Source organism: Heptranchias perlo, chromosome 1, assembly GCF_035084215.1.
Source record: "Heptranchias perlo isolate sHepPer1 chromosome 1, sHepPer1.hap1, whole genome shotgun sequence".
NCBI lineage: Eukaryota > Metazoa > Chordata > Chondrichthyes > Hexanchiformes > Hexanchidae > Heptranchias > Heptranchias perlo.
The window spans coordinates 195305875-195333363 of NC_090325.1; the positions used below are offsets into that span (position 1 = coordinate 195305875).

At 46.5% G+C, this 27489-nt stretch overlaps 1 protein-coding gene across 2 annotated transcripts in view; it reads right to left on the bottom strand.

The window, feature by feature from the left end:
- Positions 1-27489, bottom strand: part of LOC137330962 (cyclin-dependent kinase-like 2) — a 52995-nt gene that overhangs the window by 9936 nt on the left and 15570 nt on the right. Inside the window, exons 3-10 of one of the 2 annotated variants that reach the window (XM_067994550.1) lie at positions 19666-19860; positions 17241-17419; positions 14326-14438; positions 10176-10315; positions 7724-7812; positions 4835-4970; positions 2515-2843; positions 1041-1134 (exon numbers count right to left, since the gene is read on the bottom strand). In XM_067994550.1, the coding sequence (XP_067850651.1) occupies positions 1041-1134; positions 2515-2843; positions 4835-4970; positions 7724-7812; positions 10176-10315; positions 14326-14438; positions 17241-17419; positions 19666-19860 (1275 nt within the window). Of the gene's footprint in view, positions 1-1040; positions 1135-2514; positions 2844-4834; positions 4971-7717; positions 7813-10175; positions 10316-14325; positions 14439-17240; positions 17420-19665; positions 19861-27489 lie in introns of both variants that reach the window. The other variant, XM_067994543.1, reaches the window with a different exon arrangement.

Sequence of the window (27489 nt, forward strand, 5' to 3'; positions counted from 1 at the left end):
CTGGATGGTGTCGAGCTTCTTGAGTGTTGTTGGAGCTGCACTCATCCAGGCAAGTGGAGAGTATTCCATCACACTCCTGACTTGTGCCTTGTAGATGGTGGAAAGGCTTTGGGGAGTCAGGAGGTGAGTCACTCGCCGCAGAATACCCAGCCTCTGACCTGCTCTTGCAGCTGCAGAAACTTAACTGGACCAGTTAATACTAGTGATCCCAGAGTGGGGCTTTAAATAGCAGGAATGCTAATCGGAGTATTTTCTTCATGGCGAGAGACTGGGAACTGTGGAGGAGCAAAGGGATTTGGGTGTCCAAATACACAAATCACTAAAAGCCGGTGCCAGGCTCAAAAAGTAATCAAAAGGCAAACAGAATGTTAGCCTTTATCTGGAGATACTGCGTTCAGTTCCGCGCACTGCACTTCAGGTAGGATATATTGGCCTTTGAGGATGTCCTGGCCAATATTTATCCCTTAACCAACATCACTAAAAAAAGATGATCTGGTCATTATCTCATTGCTGTTTGTGGGATCTTGCTGTGCACAAATTGGCTGCCGCGTTTCCCACATTACAACAGTGACTACACTTCAAAAGTACTTAATTGGCTGTAAAGCACTTTGGAACGTCCTGAAGTCATGAAAGGCGCTATATAAATGCAAGTTCGTTCTTTTAATAAGTTTATTCAGACAGTATGAAATTGGGAAATCAGCTGTTCTGCCCCCTCTCCCTAAACTTTCAGGATAACGGGAATGGTTGGCAGGTTACAGTTTATACTTTATTGTTGTGTGTTACATTTTTCCCAGTTGCTCTCCCAACTAATCAATTCCCATCCTCTTTTAATCGGGAAGCCGGGTGCTGAGGTCAGAGATTCCCATACAACTAGAGGGTCACTTGGATGGGAAATAGTGGGAAGCTGTCCTGGCCGTCTCTCCCGGCCGACACACTGGCTGAGACTGACCGATCGGTGGGCTGACCGGCGGATGGCAAATCAGATTCCCCATTGGGCTGGCAGCTCAGGATACCGCTCGTCTGTAAGAGCCCAGACCTACCTGTCCGTTTACATACACACTGAAGAGGTTGATGGGAAGGGGCTGGTTCAGTGTTCTCAGCGGGTTTGTGTGTTTCTTCATCTTGTTGTTGACCCTGAGGGAAAAATAAAGAGAGGAGAAGAGAGATCTGTATTCTAATCAACCGGTAAGAGCGCCATCTGTCTGCCCCTTCACCGCCCTATGGTGCCAATGGCATTGGTGGGTACTTGTACTCAAGCCAAGCACGCAGCACTTCCACAGAGTAGATTAATAGAATCATACAGCACAGAAGGAGGCTATTTGGCCCATCTTGCCTGTGCCGGCTCTTTGAACGAGCTATCCAATTAGTCCCACTCCCCCGTGCTCTTTCCCCATAGCCCTGCAAATTTTTCCTTTTCAAGTATTTATCCAATTCCCTTTTGAAAGTTATTATTGAATCTGCTTCCACCGCCCTTTCAGGCAGCGCATTCCAGATCATCACAACTCGCTGAATAAAAAAAATTCTCATCTCCCCCTCCGGGTCTTCTGCCATTTACCTTAAATCTGTGTCCTCTGGTTACCGACCCTCCTGCCAGTGGAATCATTTTCTCCTTATTTACTCTCTCAAAAGCCTTCACGATTTTGAACACCTCTATTAAATCTCCACCTTAACCTTCTCTGCTCTAAGGAGAACAACCCCAGCTTCTCCAGTCTCTCCACATAACTGAAGTCCCTCATCCCTGGTACCATTCCAATAAATCTCCTAGTTTTGGACTCCCCGCACATAGTCACCGTTACTACGTAAACAACCGTGGCAGCCAATTTGTGCACAGCAAGATCCCTCTCCCAGCAGTGAGATAAATGACCAGATAATCTGTTTCTTAAGGTGCTGGTTGTGGGAGGAATATCAGAGGGCACGGGGAGAATTCCCCGCCCTTTGGATGGTGTCGTAGCATCTTTTACATCCACCTGAACAGGCAGACGGGGCCTCGGTTTAACATCTCATCCAAACGAATGGGACCTCCAACAATGCAGCACTCCCTCAGTACTATGTTGAGTATGTACTCAAGTCCTTGAATGGGGCTTAAACCCATGAGTTTCTCACTCCGTGGGGTAGATTTTGACTCTGTGCGACAGTGTAGAACGGGTGATAGTGAGTTGGCAGCCCATTTTACATCACTCCCATTGAAGTCAACGAGAATAAAAATGGGCGAGAGACGTATGGCAGGCTGCCGACTCACTATCACCTGTTTCACACTGTCGCACAAAGTTGAAATGACCCCCAGTCAGTAAGAGTGCTACCAATCGAGCCAAGCTGACACAAGTTACATGGTTGCGACTTTCCCGACGTGCACCGACTGCGGGCAACGTTCCCCACCTGGGAAACGGGAGATGCCATCTGCCAGTTTTGGGAGTGAATCCATCTGCTATTTGCCGCTCTAAGCGGGGCTGAGAAGGGATTGGTCACCAACGCGGGTCCCGGTTACAACAAGCTACACGTGACCTTTGCACCTACCAGAAGTTGGGCTGACCCGAGACTCCGACCCCAGAGTTCACGTTCACACTGAGGGCTGCGGGATTGAGGGTGGGAGGGTTCTGGGTAATAGGAGGGATGACGGTGCCAGCTGGTGACTTCGGACGGTCAAAGCCAGCGCTTCGGTCTTTTACCAGTCCCTGAGATATGACCTTATTTGGCCCCAAGTCCCGGAACGTTCCGCCGTCGACAACGTTCTCCACAGCTCTCTCCAACTTGGCAGCTTTCTCAGACTCAACTTTGGATGCTTTGGTTTTGGGCAGTTTACCATCAGATTTAGTTTCCTTGGTTCTTGACTCAGCATCTTCACCCTGTTTTCCAAGAAGGTGAGAAACATCCTTCACCAATACAGTCCTCTACACCCAGCAGGGAAAATATACTGACAAGCAAGTCCTTCTCTGAGAAAATGTTATATTAACATTGTGTCCATCCTCTGTTTATCCTTTTCCAGAGAGCCGATTGATCCCTGGGAGCCGCGGCTGCGATTGGTTGTGGGTGTCCTCTTTTAATTGGTTGTTGCTAAGCACATGTTTAACAGGGACCCACAGTGTCCAAGTATCACATCCACATTAAGCACAGGGCCCACCGTTAAACACAGGGCCCACCGTTAAACACAGGGCCCACCGTTAAACACAGCATCACCATCAAGCACAGAGCCCAGCGCCAAGCACGGAGCCCAGCGCCAAGCACGGGGCCCAGCGCCAAGCACAGAGCCCAGCGCCAAGCACAGAGCCCAGCGCCAAGCACAGAGCCCAGCGCCAAGCACAGAGCCCAGCGCCAAGCACAGAGCCCAGCGCCAAGCACGGGGCCCAGCGCCAAGCACGGGGCCCAGCGCCAAGCACGGGGCCCAGCGCCAAGCACGGGGCCCAGCGCCAAGCACGGGGCCCAGCGCCAAGCACGGGGCCCAGCGCCAAGCACGGGGCCCACCGTCAAAGTTCCAGGTCCAACCTCCCACTCTCTCCCTCCCTCCAACTCCAGCCATGTGCTTCTGGAGCAGATTGCTGTTACAAACTAATTAGACCTAGAAATTCCCCAGGTTGTCAGTAAAACACATATCAGGGATCAGTAAACAGTAGCAAAACAGCAACTTGCATTTATATAGCGCCTTTAACGTAGTAAAACATCCCGAGGCGCTTCACAGGAGCGATTATCAGACAAAATTTGACACCGAGCCACATAAGGAGATATTAGGACAGGTGACCAAAAGCTTGGTCAAAGAGGTCGGTTTTAAGGAGGATAGGGGTGGAGAGACGGAGAGGTTTAGGGAGGGAATTCCAGAGCTCAGGGCCTAAACAGCTGAAGGCACGGCCGCCAATGGTGGAGCGATGAAATTCAGGGATGTGCAAGAGGCCAGAATTGGAGCAGCGCAGAGTTTTAGGGCTGGAGGAGCTTACAGAGAAAGGGAAGGGCGAGGCCATGGGAAGAATGACCATAACATGACCGTATCATATGACTAAGGGCACACATCCTCTTTATATTCTTACTTTACTTCTGGGGGCTAAAAGATCTAAGACCTCATTCCACAATATAAACTGAGGTATGGGGTCACTGGGAACCGTAACGATAAAAGAGAAATGGGTGAAGGAGATAAAGAGTATCCATAACACAGGCATGTAGAGTCCAGAGCACGCACACAGAGAATCTATCGTATGGGTGAAGGGTCTCAGTAACGTGAGTGGGGGCTGGCTGAGCTCGATGGCCAGGGCTTGTATTTCTCTGCCCAGTCTGATTGGGACTGAATGATTACCTGGTCTTTATCTCCACCATCCCTTCTTTCTCGATCCATTTCTCTTCTATCGTTCTGGTCTCAGTGACCCCGTACCTCAGTCCTGCTCCTTCTCTGCATTACAACCAACCATTCTTAGAACGACTGCTTCTCGTCCTGCTGCTTTCACACAGATTTTAAACTCTGCTCATTATTTTGAACTTAGTTAGGAACGACTGGCCACAGCAACTGTTTAATATATTTACAGCGAAGGAAATTTCCAAACCAAATCTTTATCAATTGATTTGAAGGTACATTTACATAGAATTTTACCGCTCAGAAATTCGGCACTACAGGTCGATGCCAGTGTTTAATCTCCACACCAGCCTCCAACCCATCTCCTGCTGCATCTCACCCTGTCAACATACCTTTCTATACCTTGTGTGCTTATCTTGTAGATGAACTAGGGAAGATTACCCCCGTCCAAAGCCTCAACAGGCCTCATGAATCAAGATGAAACACTCTACTAAAAAGATTCAAAGATTCTGGTGGTGACCACAAGTTAGAGGGTTCTCTCACTGCAACTTTATGACTCACCTTTGAATTTGTTAAGGACTTTTTCTGGTCTTCTGGTAGTTCCTCCAACTCCTTCTTGCCAATTTTTGACCTCTTGGGTAGTGGAAGATTATCTTTCAAGTCCTTGTGATATCGAACACCAAGCTCCTGGGTAAACCTAGTTACAGACACAAGACCAAACTAAATTACTTTCCAACAGAAAACGCAGGAGAAGCTCAGCGAGTGAGGCAGCGTCTGTGGAGAAAGACCCTTCGTCAGGTCATCGACCTGAAACGTTAACTCTGTTTCTTTCTCCACAGACGCTGCCTGACTGGCTGAGCTTCTCCAGCATTTTCTGTTTTTATTTCAGATTTCCAGCATCCGCAGTATTTTGCTTTTAAATTACTTTCCAACTGTGCTTCAAAAAACTTACAGCACAGAAACAGGCCATTCGGCCCAACTGGTCTATGTTAGTATTTATGCTCCACACGAGCCTCCACCCTCCCCTCTTCATTTCACCTGATCAGCATAACTTTCTATTTCTTTCGGATGAGACGTTAAACCGAGGCCCCGTCTGGCCTCTCAGGTAGACGTAAAAGACCCCACGACACTAGTTCAGAGAAGAGTAGGGGAGTTCTCCCCGGTGTCCTGGGCCGATATTTATCCCTCAACCAACATCATTAAAACAGATTATCTGGTCATTATCACGTTTGTTTGTGGGATCTTGCTGTGCACAAATTGACTGCCACGTTTCCTACATTACAACAGTAACTACACTTCAAAAAGTACTTCATTGGCTGTAAAGCGCTTTGGGACATCATGAAGTCATGAAAGGTGCTGTAAAAATGCAAGTTTGTTCTTTCTTTCTTTCAGAATACCAACATCCAAACACTCAGCATGCGGCAGAAATCTCTCTCCGCTATTTTAGTGGAGGTGTTAGCACTGGTTTTAAAAGAGCTATCGCCTTATCACCGAGATTGTGGAGAGAGAAGTTTCAGTATTGCACGGTGTAATTTCAGGGTCGTTGTGAAAGGAGAGTTCGGTGGTATTATGAGAGCAAGTTCTCTGTTTCGGGGCTAACTATCCTATTCCTAGGCTGGAGGCCGACCTTTGCATCATCATTCCCTTGTTACATTATCGGTCTGCCCGCCTTCTACAAGAAGGAAGGAACGCACATGGGGGCATCTGTGTGATTACAGTATCCAATGAGGAGGTTCACTGTTCCCACCCCAGGTCTCGTGAACATAAGACTAAATATTGGGAACTAAACAACATCTTGCATTTATATACAGCGTCCTTCATGTAGTAAAACGTCCCAAGGCGCTTCACAGGAGCGATTATCAAACAAAAATTGACACCGAGCCACGTAAGGAGATATTAGGACAGGTGACCAAAAGCTTGGTCACAGAGGTAGGTTTTAAGGAGCACCTTAAAGGAGAGAGAGAGAGGTAGAGAGGCGGAGAGGTTTAGGGAGGGAATTCCAGAGCTTAGGGCCTAAACAGCTGAAGGCACGGCCGCCAATGGTGGAGCGATGAAAATCAGGGATGCACGAGAGGCCAGAATTGGAGGAACGCAGAGTTTCTAAAGGTAAACTCCTGATTATAGAGGATGCAGGGTCCACTTACAGGAGTGTGCAGTGATGCTGCCCCTTACAGAATATCTGGTACAGATCTGAAATTTATAACAGTAGGCTTAACGGCCCATTAGGGGCAATGGTACATTGCCCATTCATTTGTACCCAGTGCCCATCCCTCGATTATCCTGTGGATGTTTGATGTAAATGGGCTGAGCACAGGTGATCAAAATTAGCTCCTAATTCTCTATATCTAGTTTTAGAATAAGATTAAGACCAATACAGGGACTAAAATGGGTAAATTATGAGGACAGGTTGCATAGACTAGGCTTGTAGTCCCTGAATAAGGGGTGATCTAATTGAGGTGTTTAAGATGATTAAAGGATTTGATAGGGTAGAGAGAGAGAAACTATTTCCTCTGGTGAGTGAGCCCAGAACAAGGAGGCATAACCTTAAAATTAGAGCCAGGCCGTTCAGGGGTGATATCAGGAAGCACTTCATCACACAAAGGGGAGTGGAAATCTGGAACTCTCTCCCCTGAAATAAGCTGCTAAGGCTGGGGGTCAATTGAAAATTTCAAATCTGAGATTGATAGATTTTTGTTGGGTAAGGGGATTAAGGGTTCCGGAACCAAGGCGGGTAAACGGAGTTAAGATACAGACAAGCTATGATCTAACTCAATGACAGAACAGGCTCGAGGGGCTGAATGGCCTCCTCCTGTTCCTGTGTTCCAGTTCAAACTTAGCCTTAGCCTCCTGACCCCAATGCTCAGCAAATTGTAGGCTGCACACACGTGTTATTCTGATAGGCACACGTCAGTGGGAGGAAGGTGCAAGTGAATTGTCCACTTCACACGAGTGACCGCGTTACAAATAATAAATTAATTAGTCGCGAAGTACTTTGGGACGACCCGAGGCTGGGACGAGGTAAATTTAGGGTTGCCAACTCTGGTTGAATATATTCCTGGAGGTTTCATCACATGACCTCCTGACTCCAACCGCAAGCCCCCCGCCCCCCACAGTCCCGCCATTGGTCGCCCAACACGCCCATCCTCGCGGTGCCCCGCCTTCCCACGGCCAATCGGGAAACGAACAGACTCTTCATTATCCGATTGGATGATTCTTGTCTGTCAGTCCATCAGCCTTTCTCCCCCCATCTCCAGCGTGTCTATAACCAATAAACAGAAGTGTGCAAAGAAAATGAAAATAACACACAATATTTTTTTAAACCCCTATGATTTTTCTCGCTGCAGTGCCCTGGAGATTAGTCTTTAATTCCTGGAGACTCCAGCCCAATCCTGGAGGGTTGGCAACCCCCTATATAAATGGAAATTCCTGCTTTCTTTGCTTTACCGAGACCTTTCAGAAAACCCATCTTTTGTGAAATAGTCGTGTTCCAGCAACTCTGCACAGGATGGTCTTTTATCGGGGTCTATCTGTAAACATTTCTGGAAAAAAAGACAGCAACAGTTTAGAGCAATGTTAAATTGGGTCATCCGCCTGTGACAAACACTGTATTAAATCACAGTGAAATCATGTCTCATTTTACAACAGTTTTGGAAGAAACGACAAATAGAAATCCCTCACCAGCTGAAACGACTATTTCTTCAAGTCAATCGAAGGAGAAATAGCTGCTTCCTTGGTACCGGTTGCTATGCCTACTGGGCTGATGCACAGGGTTGGATTTTGCAGGATTGGGGCATCTCGTGGCGCACACTGTTAGTTAGACTTTATTCTGCACCCGTCTGCTCAACGGACCGTAACTTGCTGGGAGCGCGAGCTGATAACGGGCGGGGCGGGGCAACTGGGCATCCAGGACCTCAGTGAACGACGGGACCAACAGTCTGTCTCCTCAATCAGTGAGATTAAAAGATAGAGAAAGAAACAGAGGAACGACGGAGAAGGGAATAGAGTGAGTTAGAGTCAAATCAGGTAGAGAAAGAGAAATAAAGAGAAGGAAAGAAAGATTGGATTAAGAGAGAGAGAGAAAAAAGAGAGAAAGGAAAAGTAAGAATTTTTAAAAAAAAAAATCTCTAACAATTCACTACCTGCAGGAATGAGATTGAACAGTTTAAATTGTTCCCTTTCTGGGCCGGAGAGATTGATTAGCATTACATTAATAATTATCACGTCGTTAAAAAGGTACTTCGGCTGTTAATCACCAGCTCTAACTTTCTGTGGCGAGTTTAATGGGCAATTAATGTGCAAATCCAGCAAGTTCTTAAAGCTAACGGGGAGGTTGAGGGCGAGACGCCGTTTGTGTGAAGCAGACGGAGGAGTGGGGTAAATCGACCAGCAGGTTCTGGAGATTTGTAACTCACGGCGTCTCTCTCAATCCCCTGAACCTGCCGGCCGAATTTCACGTTATTAATGGCGTGCGTCATGAACACGCCGTTATCTTTCCAGCAAGACCCGACCCTTGATGTGATCCTGTAGGTGATGGCCCTCTCGTCTCTCTTCTATTTGACCGTGTGAAGTCTGGGCCAAGATACTTGCATTCAATAGTGATCTCAGGCGAGATCGCTATTTCCCATCTTTCTGTCTGAAAACCACAATCTCCCGGCCCTGTATCGGTGTAATTACCAGCAACGCATAAACCAGGTACTTGAATATTTGTGAAATTCACCAATGTCGGCCCATTTAAAAATGATTTGGATACACTGCCTGTAACCAGTGTGATTATGACTCGCCCCGTGCTGACCAATACAAGACCAGTCCAGAGCAACAAACCCCCCAGTATTCCCGGTTACACAGAGAGGATTCACCACTTTAATGTTCTTGGAATATTTTAATGCTCTAACGAGGATTGGGGGTAGGGTCTATTTTCAGCCTAGGGCTCCCAATGCAGAGCTTTGTGCAATGAAATTCCCGCATTTTTTTTAAATTTTGAAAAAAAATTCCAAATGGAGGGCATTTTTTGAAATTTTCTGCCCAAATATGGGCGAGTGTATTGAATTGCAGCACAACACATCAGACAACACTATCCTATCCTCTGCACATGAGCAACACTGAGTGCTAGGAACACTGTGCAGTGTTGCTATGCAGAAGGAGATTTAGGTCCTGACACTCCCCCAGGATCTCGTTGCTCTCCCAACACAACTCCAGCAGGAAACCAGCAGAACCCGGAGAAATTTTTTTAGGCAGTGAGTTGTTATGATCTGGAATGCGCTGCCTGAAAGGGCGGTGGAAGCAGATTCAATAGTAACTTTCAAAAGGAAATTGGATATATGCTTGAAAAGTAACAATTTGCAGGGCTCTGGGAAAAGAGCAGGGGGGTGGGGCTAATCGGATAGCTCTTTCAAAGAGCCAACACAGGCACGACTGGCCGAATGGCCTCCTTCTGTGCTGTAAGATTCTATGATAAGTAAAAAAAAGACAGACATAAGCTACATCAGGTCTCCGTCATTGTGGTTGTGAGACGAGTTCCCGTTGTAAGTTGCAGCTTGAATGTAAACCCTGCTGTAGTACAGTCGTGTAGGGTTAAGCATTCATAGAGCTGTAAAGTCTGTCTCAGCACGTGACATGGGTCAACAGTACGGCAGATTAAGAGGAGACACTCTATGGCATGCAAACTTGGCCCACCTCCTCGGTGTGATGTGGCCTCATGCTGGGAGCTGCTACATTTGGTCCCATCCCATTTCAAAACCGAGATCGATAGATTTTTGTTGGGTGAGGGTATTAAGGGTTACGGAACCAAGGCGGGTAGATGGAGTTAAGATACAGATCAGCCATGATCTAACTGAATGGCGGAACAGGCTCGAGGGGCTGAATGGCCTCCTCCTGTTCCTATCACTGCAGCAAAGTCACGTACCTTCACTAAGTCTAAGGCCAGGAAGGGGATTTTGGGATAGCGATTTTGAAGAAGTTCAATTTCTTTGATTTCAGGCAGGTGCAGTCCAGCGAAGAGGGGATTCTTGTAGAAGAGCCCCTGATGTCTGGGAGTTAGATTACCTGAGGCAGGAAAATACTTTGTAAGTATCGAAGAAAGAATCTTTCGTTAAGACGCACACAGCAAATCAAAAGGAACCAGGGGGTAAATTGTGTGGATTAGTGCCTGACGCGGACCCTTTGCACAACCGGACCACATATTGGCGCTCTGGGGGGGGGGGGAAAAGAGGTCAGCAGGGGTTATTCAATTTAATGGACAGGAATCAGATATACTGACCCCCGGGCCTGAATTTCCAAATTGACCGGGAGCATGCATTTGTAAATGTTACCCTTTGACGTTGGGAATCCTCCTCCAGTGACATCAGGAGACTAATGCAAGGAATCTTACAACACCAGGTTATAGTCCAACAGTTTTATTTGAAAATCACAAGCTTTCGGAGGCTTTCTCCTTCGTCAGGTGAAGTGTGGGATTCCTTGAAGGCTATCTGTTTTTAATACAACGGGTCATTCTCTCTCTTTCTCTTCCTTTCGGATGTTTCTCTCTCTCTCTCTCTCTGTCTTTTGTTCTGGCCATTTGTATATTCGGTGGTCCTGTATGTAATGTCTCTCTGTCTGAACACTTTGATTGCCTTGACAACGGGCAGTTGGAAAGATTATCTGTAATCACCAGGCATTGTTCTATGACTATATATGCGGTAACCTTCAAGGAATCCCACACTTCACCTGACGAAGGAGAAAGCCTCCGAAAGCTTGTGATTTTCAAATAAAACTGTTGGACTATAACCTGGTGTTGTAAAATTCCTTACATTTGTCAACCCCAGTCCGTCACCGGCATCTCCACATCAGGAGACTAGAGAGAGGACTGTGGGCAGCACATTCAATCCATGCAACCGCTAAACGGAGGCATTCTACACAAAAAGGTACATTCACCAATCCCATGCGCACAGGGAGTGCGGATTGGACACCCTTCCTTCGAGCACTGGGGGGTGCAGGATTGGTGAATTTACCCTAAAATGTCTATGTCCCTCTGATCCACAGTTTGTTGGCAGAAAACTACCGAGAAACACCAGTGAGATTTGACAACGTTTCGGATGATGTGGCGCAATTCATCAAAGCACACTTCAAGATAATTATTGTATTTAAGAGAGAACTTGCATTTATATCGCACCTTTTATGTCCTCAGGACCTCCCAAAGCACTTTGCAGCCAATGAGTTTACCTTTGAAGTGCAGTCACCGTTGTTATGTCGGCAGTAACGGTCGCCGATTTGCTCATAGCAAGTTGCTTAAAACAGCAATGAAATGATGACCCAATAATCTGGCTTTTTTTGGTTGAGGGATAAATATTGGCCACGACTGGGGAGAACTCTCCTGCTGTTCTTCGAATAGTGGCCGTGGGATCTTATCCGTCCACCAGAGAGGGCAGACGGGGCCTCGGTTTAACGTCTCATCCGAAAACAGATTATCTGGTCGTTTATCTCATTGCTGTTTGTGGGATCTTGCTGTGCACAATTTTTTTTTTTTGTGGCTGCCGCGTTTCCTACATCACAACAGTGACTAAACTTCAAAAGTACTTCATTGGCCGTAAAGCGCTTTGGGAGATCCTGAGGTCGTGAAAGGCGCTATATAAATGCAAATTCGTTCTTCTCTCTGCTTATGCTAGACGTGTGTTTTAGGTGTTATTTTCTCTCTGTTGGGAATGGGTCTTCAGGTGAACGTTAACTTTGTGGGGTCCTATTCTGTTGTGAAACTATCACACAGAGGAATATCGGAATTTGACGTTCCTACGTTCTGTACAATGGTCGGATATTCTATATCCGAACCTGTCTTAATGATCAGGTCCACAATAAACAAAGCTAACAGGTGGACATGTTCCCATATTCCTGGTTCTGGGATTGGGGAATACGTCCTTACGATGGGTTAGGAGCTAAAAAAAAAAGTGATCATAGTTTCAAAGATTGTCGGAATCATAATGATTACAGAGTGCAGGCGAATGCTCTCATCAGTACTAGACGCTGGTTACAAGGCTCAGTGAGCAGTTAATAAATTAGTATGACAGGACTCGGGAATGACAGAGATACCAAGTATCATGTTTGCTTTGGAAAAAGAAATAGCAAAGTGAATAAATAATTAACAGGATGATCCGATCTTCCAATTCCCATTTGGAAAAGCTCAGTCACAGCTGGTGTTAGAAGCCAAAAGTCAAACAACGCAAGTGTGTTTGGAATGTCAATATCATAAACACTTTGATGTTTTTGAAATGTAAAGCTCTCTGGATTATAAATGTATTGGGTCTAATCTTAAATGGAGCAGTACTTTTCTGATAAGGGGCTGGATCGGGGGGTGGGGCGGTTGTCACAGGTGGGATGTGCTTCTAACGGGAGATTTTTTAGACCTGTACGGGAATCTCGGAATCCATCAGTTCTGCCAAATGTTAGCAGGAGCAGTGTTTTCATTTAAAAAAATCCTGCATTACAGCCTCCCTAGCAACACACGCTGATAAAAGAGCTAATGCAATTTTAATACAGTCTGACAACCATTCTCTGACCTGCGTTCATTGTTCACGACTCCATTTTGCAGCTGCCAAGTTAAGAAGCTTCTGGAATAGTTGTGCCAACCACTTGCTGTTGACTGCAAACACTCCTGTCTGCAGGAGGGAGGGCCTAGAATGTTCTTGATGGGACGAATAGTGCGCAGTGGACGGGAATCGAAATCCTGGGCCAGGACAAAGTCACTTTGCTTCTGCGTGGTACGTGTCGAGGGGACACAGGAGCTGGCGCATCCAGGCCTGAACGTTCCAGATCAATCCAAAGACCGTACGCAACGTACCAGCCCTGACTATCCACCGCTTTCCCCTGGCTGTGCACAGCTCTAACCCATCACCCCGGAGGGTTGACCCCAGACCTCTGAACTCTGAGGGGAAAAGCTTAAACAGAGCTAACTATCCGTCGGTGAATCAGAGTGAATGGAGCCTGCGCGTGGGCCCGTGGGAAACCTGTGGCCCATTCGTATTCAATCACATTTTACTCAATCTTTCTGTCGAATCCCACTCACATTTTTCCTGATTCCAGTTGCCTCTGGTTGTTTCCTGTTCTTATCCCAAAGAAAACACATGCACCAAAATCCCTTCCCCCTCCCCACAATTCTTATTGGAATTAAATATACACTTGAAAATGAAAAATTTCCATGGGGGAACGAGCGGGGGAGTGGGAATAATTGGAAAGCTCTTTCAAAGAGCCAGCACAGGCACGATGGGCCAAATGTCCTCAGTCTGTGCTGTGAGATTCTATGATATTTACCCACACAGCAGCGTCAAGCTGAGAGGGCAGAAGTGAATTAGAGTACAGTCCAAATGCCCAGTAGCTAAGAGCAGAAGATGGGCACTGTGGGCTGGAATGGGTTACCTTAAATTTGGAGATTGAGTGACAGAGCAGCGTCACAGCAGTTGTGACGTACCATGATAGTCCAACGGGGTCCTGGTCACAGAGTAGTCCAGGAAATCAAACATGAGCAGAGTCCCAGACATCAAGAAGAGCTCAGGTGAAAAATCACAGAACGAACCAGGCTCAGGTATGGCCAATGCGCTCTGTACGGGTAGGTTGGTATCTGATATTGGTGGTGTAAAATATATCCACTGTTAGGAGCAGGGAGTCTTAAGCACTGGGAACTTAGGAACATACGCAATTGACGGGCAGGGAAAGACAAGCCAAAGAAAGAGGAGATGGGGCAGAGCAGGGGCGGGGGCAACGGAGAAAAGGGGCAACGGAGAAAAGGGGCAAAGGACGGCCAAAAACGACATCATCTTACAGAACAGACTCGTGGAAATAACAGTACAGAATGAGGGGGTGGGGTATATTTGGTCCATCGTGGAGCTAGTTCCTTAACTGCAGCTATTAACAGTCAGCTGATAAGTGAAGGTCTCCAAAAAGCACAAATTAATCTGATCCTAATGTCACAATCAGAGGAAAGGGAATGGGAAATAAAATGAATTGCATCATTTGTTTTTAATGGAGGCCCCCAATAGAAACCCCCGTATCAGCCCTCTCCGATGAGCCATTCTCACTAACGTACTCACCGAAACACTTGATTATCTGATACAATTGATCAATATCAGAGTCTCCAGGAAAAAGTGGCTCTCCTGTCAGCATTTCAGTTACCAGGCAACCAACAGCCCATACATCCACGGATCTGAAGGCGACAGTGACAACTTGCATTTATATACAGCGCCTTAAATGTGGTAAAAACACCGCAAGGCGCTTCACAGGAGCGATTATCAAACAAAAATTTGACACCGAGCCACATAAGGAGATATTAGGACAGGTGACCAAAAGCTTGGTCAAAGAGGTAGCTTTTGAGGAGAGTCTTAAAGGAGAGGTTTAGGGGGGGAATTCCAGAACTTCGGGCCTAGGCAGCTGAAGGCACGGCCGCCAATGGTGGAGCGAAAGAAATCGGGGATGAGCCAGAGGCCAGAATTGGAGGAGCGCAGAGATCTCGGAGGGTTGTAGGGGCTGGAGGAAGTTACAGATGGTAAACACAGATTACAGGGCCGGTATTTATATCATTCGGAAGATCGACTATCTTTTCTAAACAAGTGTGAAGTGATTCATTTTGGTAGGAAGAATGAGGAGAGGCAATATAAACTAAAGAGTACAATTTTAACGGGGGGTACAGGAACAGAGAGGCCTGGGTGTGCACATACACAAATCTTTGAAGGTGGCAGGACAAGTTGAGAAGGTTGTTAAAAAAGCATTTGGGATCCTGGGCTTTATAAATAGAGACATAGAGTACAAAAGCAAGGAAGTTATGCTAAACCTTTCTAAATCACTGGTTAGGTCTCAGCTGGAGTAGTGTGACCAATTCTGGGCACCACACTTTAGGAAGGATGTCAAGGCCTTCGAGAGGATGCAGAGGAGATTTACTAGAATGGTGCCAGGGATGAGGGACTTCAGTTATGTGGAGAGACTGGAGAAGCTGGGATTGTTCTCCTTAGAGCAGAGAAGGTTAAGGGGAGATTTAATAAGGTTGTTCAAAATCATGAGGGGTTTTGATAGAGAAATAAGGAGGGAGAGAGGGCACTGTAAGGAGGATTGAAAGAAAAATACAGCATTATGGCAACAGTTGCATGTGGGATCGTTCCACACAGAATGTCATCAGTGGAAACCCAGAGTCTCTTTGTCAGCACTGTCTTTCAGGATATTCAGTCGTTGCTAGCACAGTGCATGATATGTACTTGGAACGTGCGGTGCAGTCATACACAACCATTCCATTGACTTTAGTATAGTCCATTCCCGTTTTTTTGTGACAGACGCAAATACGTTTCTCGCAGAGAACCACTGCAATATGCCGGCAGCTGTTCAGCGATTCCTGACATATGAAGGGCGGGGAGGGCGAGAGACACAGCACCTGGACAATGGACAGCGAGCACATTATGGTGAAGTTATTTTGAATAGAGGAGAGTCCTGTGCCCTTTTTTTTTTAGGGTGTTATAAACTTTTCGTGAGAAAATGTTTCAGTGTCGGTGAGCAGTCAGCTGATTCCGCAAGAGACAGCTCACCTCAATATCCAAAGTTCTCAGCACTTGTGGTCTCACTGGATGATATCAGAGATGGAAAGCAGAAAGGGTGGGACAAGTTGAGAAGAAAAATTAGGTCTTCAGTACATTTTCTTTACATTTTGTTGGGGGGACGGGACACAATGATAACTTTCTCCCTGGCATTGGTCATTTCCAAACCTTCACCAATGCTCTATTTGCCCAAGAGATTAATGATCCAGTTACACCCCCCACAATCCAACATTCCCTCTCCTTGTAGGGAAACCCAGCAGCTTCCCACCTCCCCTTCCTCCCCCTCCTCCCATCCTCATCCCCCTCCTCCCCTCCTCCCATCCTCATACCCCTCCCTCCCACTCCTCCCCTCCCTCCCCCTCCTCCCATCCTCATCCCCCTCCTCCCCTCCCTCCCATCCTCATCCCCTCCTCATCCCCCTCCTCCCCTGCCCCTCCCTTCCCCTCCTCATCCCCCTCCTCCCATCCTCATCCCCCTCCTCCCATCCTCATCCCCCTCCTCATCCCCCTCCTCCCATCCTCATCCCCCTCCTCCCCTCCTCCTCCCATCCTCATCCCCCTCCTCCCCTCCCTCCCCCTCCTCCCCTCCCTCCCTCCCCCTCCTCCCCTCCCTCCCCTCCTCATCCCCCTCCTCCCCTCCTCATCCCCCTCCTCCCCTCCCTCCCCCCCTCCTCATCCCCCTCCTGCCCTCCTCATCCCCCTCCTCCCCTCCCCCTCCCTTCCCCTCCTCCCATCCCCCTCCTCATCCCCCTCCTCCCATCCTCATCCCCCTCCCTCCCCCTCCTCATCCCCCTCCTCCCATCCTCATCCCCCTCCTCCCATCCCTCCCCCTCCTCCCATCCCTCCCCCTCCTCCCATCCCTCCCCCTCCTCCCATCCTCATCCCCCTCCTCCCCCTCCTCCTCCCATCAGCCATGGCTCAGCAGGTAGCTCTCTCACCTCTGAGTCAGAAGGTCGTGGGTTTGAGCCCCATAATCCAGGCCGATGCTCCCAGTGCAGTACTGAGGGAGTGCTGCACTGTCGGAGATGCCATCAATAGGATGAGACATTAAACTGAGGCCCTGTCTGCCCTCGCAGGTGGATGTAAAAGATCCCACGGCCACTATTTCAAAGAAGAGCAGGGGAGTTCTCCCTAGTGTCCTGGGCCAATATTTATCCCTCAACCAACAGATTATCTGGTCATTATCACATTGCTGTCTGTAGGAGCTTGCCCTTGAGGTGAAAAATTGAGTTGTTTAAAGGTGAAAAAAGGATTCAATAGGGTTGGATAGAGAGAAACTATTTTCTAAGAAAGAAAAGAAGAGAAAGGAAAAGAAAGAAAGAAGGAAGAGAAAGAGAGAAAGTTGTGTGGTTGGGTTTTGGACAGTTGTTGTTTGAGAATGATTCCATCTCTCTGATTGTTGGAACATGGCCTCTCTTAAGTACATACTTGCCGTACTTGGTGTCTCCAACTAAGAGTTCGGGAGCTCTATACCAACGAGTTGCCACATAGTCGGTGTAAATCTCTCCGGGGGCTGCCAACGTCCGAGCAAAGCCAAAATCACACAGCTTAACCACCCCGGACTGAGACACTAGTATGTTTTCCGGTTTGATGTCACGGTGAATGATCTGAAAGGATACACACACACACAGAGTGGCCATCAGAGAACAGGCCAAGTACCAAAATACTCCAAGTACTGTTCAATCTACTGGGAACGACATTATTTTATAGAGTATTCTTCTCCCCTCCCCCACTGAGAGGGCTATGCTTTATTTTACAACAAGTAAGTCAATCAATAGATTTAAACATTGAATCTTGATATCACAACCTGGATTAGCAAACTAACTATTCAGTCTGCTGAGAAGCCTGAATATATAGTTGAAAAGAAAACATTTGCAGGGCTATGGGGGAAAGATCAGAGGGAGTGGGACTAATTGGATAGCTCTTTCAAAGAGCCGGCACAGGCACAATGGGCCGAATGGCCTCCTTCTGTGTTGCATGATTTTACGAGCTCCAGATAGTGCAGCCACGTCACCTGGAAATTGTGGTGTCTCGCCGATCGGAGAAAGATTTGAGGGCCTGATCCGCGGGGCTGCTGATTTTTTCCAAACATTAAAAAAAAATCAATGGCCAGAAAATCATAAGCCTCGTGAATCAGGGGCGCTGGCCTCTTGCATCTGATTCTCCGATCCGCGGTCCCATCGGGCAAGATGCCGTGCCAGCAGCAGCACCTCCTCGCAGTTCTGGCACTCCTGTGCCTGCTGGTAGGTTCCCTGAGCAGGCTCGTGGTCAGTTAAGTAGAAATTAATTAGCTATTTATACCCATTTATGAACATGGATCAGACAACTAGAGTCCACTAATAAAATGTTTCTCTACCTTGTGATTGTATGGAATGAACTATCGAGGGAGCAGTGGAGGTAAATGGTGTGGAGGAATTTAAGGAGAATTGGACAGGTATTTGAGGGAGTGGGTTAGGACGAGCCAGATGAAGCAGAGGGTTCTTCCAGTCCTGTACTTTCCGATGCTCCTGTAACGTATGGATTGATCGAACATGGGGCAAGACAGCTATTACTGGTCTTGTGCCCCCATCCGTGCCTTTGTTACCTCGAGACTCAACTATTCCAATGCTCTCCTGGCCGACCTCCCATCTTGCATCCTCCATAAACTTGAGCTCATCCAAAACTCTGCTGCCCCCGTATCCTAACTCGCACCAAGTCCCGTTCACCCATCACCCCCTGTGCTCGCTGACCTACACTGGCTCCCGGTCCAGGAACGCCACGATTTTAAAATTTGCATCCTTGTGTTCAAATCCTTCCATGGCCTCGCCCCTTCCCTATCTCTGTAAACCTCCTCCAGCTCTACAACCCTCCGAGATCTCTGCGCTCCTCCAATTTTGGCCTCTTGAGCATCCCCGATTTTCATTGCTCCACCATTGGCGGCCGTGCCTTCAGCTGCCTGGGCCCTAAGCTCTGGAATTCCCTCTCTAAACCTCTCCATCTCTCTCCTCCTTAAAACCTACCTCTTTGACCAAGCTTTTGGTCACCTGTCCTAATATCGCCTTATGTGGCTCGGTGTCAAATTTTGTTTCATAACACTCCTGTGAAACACCTTGTGATGTTTTACTACGTTAAAGGCTCTATATAAATGCAAGTTGTTGTTATTGTACAGTGCCTGGCCATGCATACAGGACACCAGCTAGGACATTGAGACAGAGGAGTGTGATTTATTCTAATTAACCAACTAACTGACTAATTACACATATAAAACCAGAAAATGCTGGAAAAGCTCAGCGGGTGAGGCAGCATCTGTGGAGAAAGAAACAGAGTTAACGTTTCAGGTCGAAGACCTTTCGTCAGAACTGGAAGATGTTAAAGAGTTAAAGTTTTTAAGCAAGTACAGAGCCGGGGAAAGGGGAGGAGGGAGGGAGGGAAGAACAAAAGGGAAGGTCTGTGATAGGGTGGGGGGCAGGAGTGATTAATTGACAAAAGGGATGATGGTGCAAGGCAAGGAGGTAATGGGACAGGTAAAGAAACAAAAGATGGGTCCAGAGTAGCTGTAAGTGGCAACAGCAGAACCATTACCAGCACCCGCTGTCTGATAAAACGGGAGCAATGATTATGATCTGAAGTTATTGAAATCAGTGTTGAGTCTGGAAGGTTGTAAAGTGCCTAAACGAAAGATGAGGTGCTGTTCCTCGGCTAATAATACTAATTAAATTAGAGTTTAATGAAGGAGTTGACCAGTTATTGGGAACGATTGGTGTATTCTCTCCACCAGCGTCCAGCGTGATTACCATCAGTGGTGTCTGTTGTCAGGTGGCAGCCCAATGAGGGGAGAGCCGAGAGACTGCACATTCCACGATGCATCACTCACATTGTGGCTGTGGCAGAATGCCATCCCTCGCAGGACCTGAATCAGATATTTTCTAACTTTGCCGTACTCTAATCCATTCGGGAACTGTTCCAGGTCATCCAGTACGGTGTGGTCCACAAACTCAAACACCAGGTACCAGCGCTTTTTCTTCTTGCAAACTTCGAGCAGGTGGACGAGGTTCTCGTGTCGGAGTTGCTGTTAAAACAAGAAGAGAAAAGAGCAAACGTTTTCTTTTTCTCCTGAGGGGTTGGCAGATTTCCGGACAACCTTTGAAACTCTCTTACAGCTTCATATGATGCAGAACGAGCGAAGAGAGCCCTTGTCTAGTTGGGGACAGGCGGCTTGTTAGTTTAAACAAAATACATACTAGTGAATCCCGAGTGACGCTTCTCGCGATAAGTCAAGAGATGAGTTGTTTTATAAGGACAGGTATCGTACTGTACGATAAAATATAGTGTCCCTTTAAAGAAGAAAGACTTGCATTTATATGGCACCTTTCACGACCTCAGGATGTCCCAAAGCGCTTTACAGCCAATGAAGTACTTTTGAAGTGTAGTCACTGTTGTAATTTGGAAAAGGGGCAGCCAATTTGCACACAGCAAGGTCCCACAAACAGCAATGTGATAACGACCAGATAATATTTTTTTTTAGGGACGTTGACTGGCTAAATGTAAATACGCTATATTCTTGAAATGAAAGCTGGGGTCAGCTACAGGTCAGGCTGCAAGTTGTAGGAGGCTAGTGTCTGACACAGCTTGAAAATTGGTTAAACCAATGAATGGAGCTGCATCAAGGTGGCAAGTGGGGTGTCAGAGTGGTCAGTGCCGGGGCCACTGCAATCTATGGTGTACAGAATTTATTGGGAGCTGGGGGCAGTTTACACCAAATTGGAGGGAGGGTTCAAACAATAGGGAACAGGCAAACCAAATACAACGGGATCTGGATAATAAAAAGACAGACTTGCATTTATATAGCACCTTTCACGACCTCAGGACATCCCAAAGCACTTTGCAGCCAATGAAGTACTTTTGAAGTGTAGACATTGTTGTAATGTAGGAAACGCAGCAGCCAATTTGCGCACAGCAAGATCCCACAAACAGCAGTGTGATAATGACCAGATAGTCTGTTGTTAGGAGGTGGTTGAGGGACAGATTTTGGCCAGGACACCGGGAAGAACTCCCTTCCTCCTTTTCGAAATAATGTCGTGGGATCTTTTATGTCCATCCGAGAGGGCAGACGGTTCAATGTCTTGTCCGACAGGTCTGGAAGTGGACTGAAGTAGAGGAATTACCATTTAATGTGAACCAAATGCAAGGGACCAGTATTGGCCGAGGCTCAGTGCCGGCACGCTTGCCTGGGAGTCAAAAGTTGGTAGGTTCAGGCCCCATCCAGACACTTGAACTCATATTGGAAGCTGACACTTTTCAGTGCAGTACAGAGAGTGTTGAAGGTGCTATCTTTGGTACGAGGCATTAAACCAAGACTCCATCCGTCTGCTCTAAAGGATCCCATGGTACCACTTGAATTGTAATATTTACCCCCCCATCCCAACTGGTTCACTAATGTCCTCGAGGGAAGGGAACCTCCCTCCCCTACCTGATCCGGCCTACACGTGACTCCAGCCCCACACTATGTGGTTGACTTGTGTCGCCCTTAAGAGTGACTAAAGATAGACAATAACTAACTGCCTTGCCCACATTGAAAGGATAGATAAAAAACATATACACAATACCAAAAGGGTGGAAGAGATATTTTGAAAGAGACACGTTATTTTGGCACTTATTTAAAACTTTTGTTATGTCGAGGTTAGGTAGACCAGTTCTGTAGTCACATATAAAATAAATCATAGAATCATAGAGCACAGAAAGAGGCCATTCGGCCCATCCTGCCTGTGCCGGCTCTTTGAAAGAGCTATCCAATTAGTCCCACTCCCCTGCTCTTTCTCCGTAGCCCTGCAAATTTTTCCCCTTCAAGTATTTATCCAATTCCCTTTTGAAAGTTACTAATTTATTGCCTATTGGAGTACGTAAGGACTGGTTAGATTTTTACTTAATGTTTATGTTATTACAAATTATGTCACTCGGGAGGAGTCAGGGCAGGTTATTGGTGTACGTCACCGGTTTAACTGAATGGAACACCGAGGAACAAACACCCAGAAACTGTATCACCTGACGTCACAAATTATAACATCAGGATCAGCACCTCATCTTTAAGAAAATCTCCTGCCGAGATTTCAGAGACGAGTCTGCAGTCATCACCCATTGTGCGGGGGTGTCAGAGTAAAAAAAACCACTGGAACCCCTCCTGTGATGGACTGAATCCATATTATGAAGGAATTAGAAACAGCAAAGGTCCCAACACCAATTCCCTTGGATATTTCATCCCCTCTCCTCCAATGCCCCCACCCCCCAACCCCATTCCTGTATCACAGCCCGAACAAAATCCTACCATCCAACCAATTTCTTATCCATTTCAGAACTGGACTTTGCAGCTGAACCTTGGTCACAGTTCACTCACCCCTCACCTGAAGCGAAGTGTAATATCCAAAGGATTAGTCAAAGGCGGCCAAAAGAAATAAGTCCTCATAGTCTGACCACGGAGCTGCTTCGCCTCAGGTCTCCCTTATGTAAGTGTATTGCGAGCACTGCCGAGCTACTCAGTGGCAGTGTTTGAAGATAATGTACCTCGATGAGGACTGGATAGTGTTTTACAATGATTACCTTCAATTCTCACCCTCTCAGAGTCCCCACTGTGTCTCAAGCCAGATTTCCATGATCATGTGGACTCTTATAGTTTGAGGCAGGGTGGATCGCGTGTACATAACAGAGCCTGCCCCATTTTCCTCTGTGTGCAGCACACAGGCAACCCTTTACGTCCAAGTGCATTAAGAGGAAGATCTAACCCATAGTTTCACTCTACAACTTTTAAAAGAAAGTACTTGCATTTATATAGCACCTTTCACTACCTCAGGTCATCACAAAGTGCTTTACAGCCAATGAAGTATTTTTTGAAGTGTAGTCACTGTTGTAATGTAGGAAACGCGGCAGTCAATTTTGCGCACAGCAAGATCCCACAAACAACAAAGCGCTAATGACCAGATCGTCTGATTTTTTAAAGTGATGTTGGTTAAGGGATAGATTTTGGCCAGGAACTGGGGAGAACTCCCATGGTCTACTTCGAAATAGTGCCATGGGATCTTTTACCCCTCATCCCCCACCACACACTGAGGCTGGCCTTTAGAAAGTCAGGCCCTGCGTTCCTTCCAGGCCATTAAAGACAGCAACGGAACTCAAACTACGACACCACAGGCAAAGCGAGAGAACCTGCATAAACGTGGCTGGTCGCTGATTATTTCTGGTGTGAATCGTAGAATCGAACAGCACAGAAGGAAGCCCATCGTGCCTGGGCCGGCTCTTTGAAAGAGCTATCCAATTAGTCCCACTCCCCTCCTTGCTCTTTCCCCAGAGCCCTGCAGAGAGTACAGGGCGAATCCAGCGTTCCCACACTCGCAGCTAGGAGCTTCACTCAACGGGGCACTGGTCAGAGAGAGAGGGCCACAATTCGAGAACACTGATCCTCCGACTAAACAAGCCTCCCCATTGGGAGTCCAGCATCACTGAACGCCTATATTTCAATTATTTTAAAAATAAGTCGTAGAGATCTGGTCAGAGGCTTATTGATTTTGTTTGTACATTCAACGTCAGTCGGGCACATTTATTTCCACCATTGTAATAATTTTAAGACAAGCAAATATATAGGCCGCGGGCTCTGTTCTCTAGAAAAGAGAAGGCTGAAGGGGTGACCTGATAGAGGTTTAGAATTATGAAGGGGTTCGATAGGGTAGATGTTGAGAAGATGTTTCCACTTGTGGGGGAATCCAAAACTAGGGGCCATAAATATAAGATAGTCACTAATAAATCCAACAGGGAATTCAGGAGAAACTTCTTTACCCAGAGAGTGGTGAGAATGTGGAACTCGCTCCCACAAGGAGTAGTTGAGGCGAATAGTGTAGATGGATTTAAGGGGAAGCTGGATAAACACATGAGGGAGAAAGGAATAGAAGGATATGCTGATAGGGTGAGATGAAGTAGGGAGGGAGGAGGCTCGTGTGGAGCATAAACACCGGCATAGACCAGTTGGGCCGAATGGCCTGTTTCTGTGCTGTAAATTCTACGTAAAATAAATCCATCTTAAGGAACCACCAAATAGATAATTAAAACACTCATCTGCGCCATTCAAACAAATCAAATAAACTCAAGCAGACATGTATCTCCTTCTTTTAGTAGATACTAAATCAAAGCAACAAGCAAACTCACAGCATTCCGAAAGCTTGTTCAGGCTTGCCCAGATACTCAAGAATGCTTTAAAGGAAGAGATTAAAATAATTTCAACAGCACATTAACCAACATGTTCATTGATATTACCGAGGAACTCTTGTGTAACAACTGGTGGAGAGTATTCAACTGGACCATAATAATTATTAACAGAATAAAAAGGCAAATTCATCACATCTAATTACCCATCAATTAACATTTTTATTTTATAAATGTGCAATTTTTAGAATCATAGAATCGTACGGCACATAAGGAGGCCATTCCACCCATTGGGCTTGTGCTGGCTCTTTGAAAGATCTATCCACTCTCCTGCTCTTTCCCCGTGGCCTGTAAATTTCTCCTTTTCAAGTATTTATCCAATTCCCTTTTGAAAGTTATTATTGAATCTGCTTCCACCGCCCTTTCATGCAGTGCATTCCAGATCAGAACAACTCGCTGCGTAAAAATATTTCTCCTCATCTCCCCCTCTGATTCTTTTACCAATTATCTTAAATCTGTGTCTTCTGGTTACCGACCCTCCTGCCACTGGAAACAGTTTCTCCTTATTTACTCTATCAAAACCCCTCATAATTTTGAACACCTCGATTAAATCTCCCCTTAACCCTCTGTCTAAGGAGAACAATCCCAGCTTCTCCAGCCTCTCCACATAGCTGAAGTTATAATGGCTTTAATTTGAGATTTTGCTGTCTCACCTGTTTGTTGTGTCAGCCACAGGTGATGCCAATTCTCTGACCAATACATTTATTGAGTATATTAAAATAACAATATATTAATCGACTGACCAAGGGTAATTTACTAGAGAAAACAATATTCAGAGCATTTAATGTTCACCTAAATTTAAATTCATCTCAAAGCAAGTTTCTACTACAATGGACATTATCTTATTAATCCTGCAAAGCATAAATGCTGGAGAACATAAGTGCAACTCCTGCAATGCTCTGCTCCTGACCAGGAGCCCCACTCCGTGAAGAATTGGCCCTCGTTAACTGACCTACCTTAGGGGTTCAGGCAGAAGGGAGAAAGGAATAGAAGGGTATCCCAATAGGATTCGACGAAGTGGGGAGGGAGGAGGCTCGTGTGGAGCATAAACGCCGGCATAGACCAGTTGAACCGAATGGCCTGTTTCTGTGCTGTAGCTTCAAAGTAATTTGATATCTACAAGCATAGCTACTGACCAGAGGTGCAGTATTGCTGAATCTGCTCTGTCTTATCAAAGTTCAGTGTACAACTCTGTAGTGATGTGAGGTCTAAGACACTCAGATACCATGCTATCCCCTTGAGATGCACCATGCTTCGATATATGAATAAACAAGCACCCCTCTGCTGGTTATCATTGTAAACAAAGTGGGAATACATTACACTCAGTGCCACTGACAGTAATCAGCTGTCGAGATCTGTGAGCCTGAGCTCCCAAGGCAAGTTTGTTAAAAATATTCGGACCTGTCACAAGATAGAACAGAACCTTGCGATCCACTTATTATATTAATTAGTTCTCATCCTCGCACATGGACAACATGTAGTTCCTTGTAGTTGTGAAATCGAGTGACTCACCTCCCGACTCCCCAAAGCCTTTCCACCATCTACAAGGCACAAGTCAGGAGTGTGATGGAATACTCTCCACTTGCCTGGATGAGTGCAGCTCCAACAACACTCAAGAAGCTCGACACCATCCAGGACAAAGCAGCCCGCTTGATTGGCACCCCATCCACCACCCTAAACATTCACTCCCTTCACCACCGGCGCACAGTGGCTGCAGTGTGTACCATCCACAGGATGCACTGCAGCAACTCGCCAAGGCTTCTTTGACAGCACCTCCCAAACCCATGACCTCCACCACCTAGAAGGACAAGAGCAGCAGGCACATGGGAACAACACCACCTGCACGTTCCCCTCCAAGTCACACACCATCCCGACTTGGAAATATATCGCCGTTCCTTCATTGTCGCTGGGTCAAAATCCTGGAACTCCCTTCCTAACAGCACTGTGGGAGAACCTTCACCACACGGACTGCAGCGGTTCAAGAAGGCGGCTCACCACCACCTTCTCAAGGTCAATTAGTGTTAATTGTATCCATGTGATACCTCAGTGCAGTTCTGAGGGAGTGCTGCATTGTAGGAGGTGCCGTGTTTTGCATGAGACATTAAACAGAGATCCCTTGCCTGTTCCATTGGTTCAAGCGGCAAAGATCAACGATCCTGTGGTATCCTTTCGAAGAGGAGCAGGGAGTTCCCCCTTTGCCCTGGTGAACATACATCTGTCAATCAACACCACAAAAAAATAGACTGACTACTTGTACACTTCATTACTTTTTGTGGGATCTTGCTGTGTGCAATCTGATAATCTGTTTTTTTTTTAGTGATGTTGGTTGGTGGGTAAATATTGGCCCAGGACACCGGAGAGAACTCCCCCTGCTCTTCAAAATAGTGGTCATGGGATCTTTTACGTTCACCTGAGAGGGCAGATAGAGTCTTGGTTTAACATCTCATCCGAAAGTGCGGCACTCCCTCAGTACTGCACTGGGAGTGTCAGCCTGGATTATGTAACATGAGTTTTAGATCTTACAACAGATATAACTTGGGATACGGAAATATACGGGGAGCCAAGAGTACACATCAGAAATTATTTTAAATGGCCAGAACATCACTCACAACACGGGCCAGAATTTCAGACAGGGGCTCTCATCGGGCAGACTCCCCATTGCGAAATGCGAGGTTGGGAAATTGCCCCCTTTGAAGACGAGAGACAGGGAACGGTCGTTCTCACTGTAACAAGGAGATCCACAGAGAACACAATTCATCTGTCTGCATGCATCAAGCGGCCCATAAAATATTAAGCTATTGTCTTTTTAACAGGTAGTTAGTGCGGTGTAACAGTATATCAATGGTTTGTCTATCTCAGCCACATCCTATCTCAATAGCAATTGTTTGCAGCCCTGCAGTTGTCAACTGACCGATTGTCTATTGACATCACTGAGTCAGCCAATGAGTTGAAGGCGAGGTCGGACTTATGGTCCTGCCTCCAACTCACTTATGGATTCACAACAATTCCATTTACTTCACAGCAAACAAAGTCTATTTAAACAGTGCATGACAGCAAACCATCTATTTTACAGCAAACAAAGTCTATTTAAACAGTGCATGACAGCAAACCATCTATTTTACAGCAAACAAAGTCTATTTAAACAGCGCACTACAGCAATCTGTGTCCATTTAAAAAGAGTCTCTTCGAACTACAGCAAACAGAACTCATGACCGAAACTACAGCAACTTCTCCCGATAAAAGCAGGATTATTTCTCCAGCAAAATGCAGTGAGTGGAGGATAGTTACATAACACAAATTATGTGCGTAAAATCAATCCCAGTCACTTAGAGCAGTGCGGTCTCCAGGCGTGATTGACGGGGGAATTACCCAATCATCTCCATTCTGGCTGGGAATAGTGGTGTCTCTATATGCAGCCATCAACAGAGCAGCACCTTGTGGAATCTCAGAC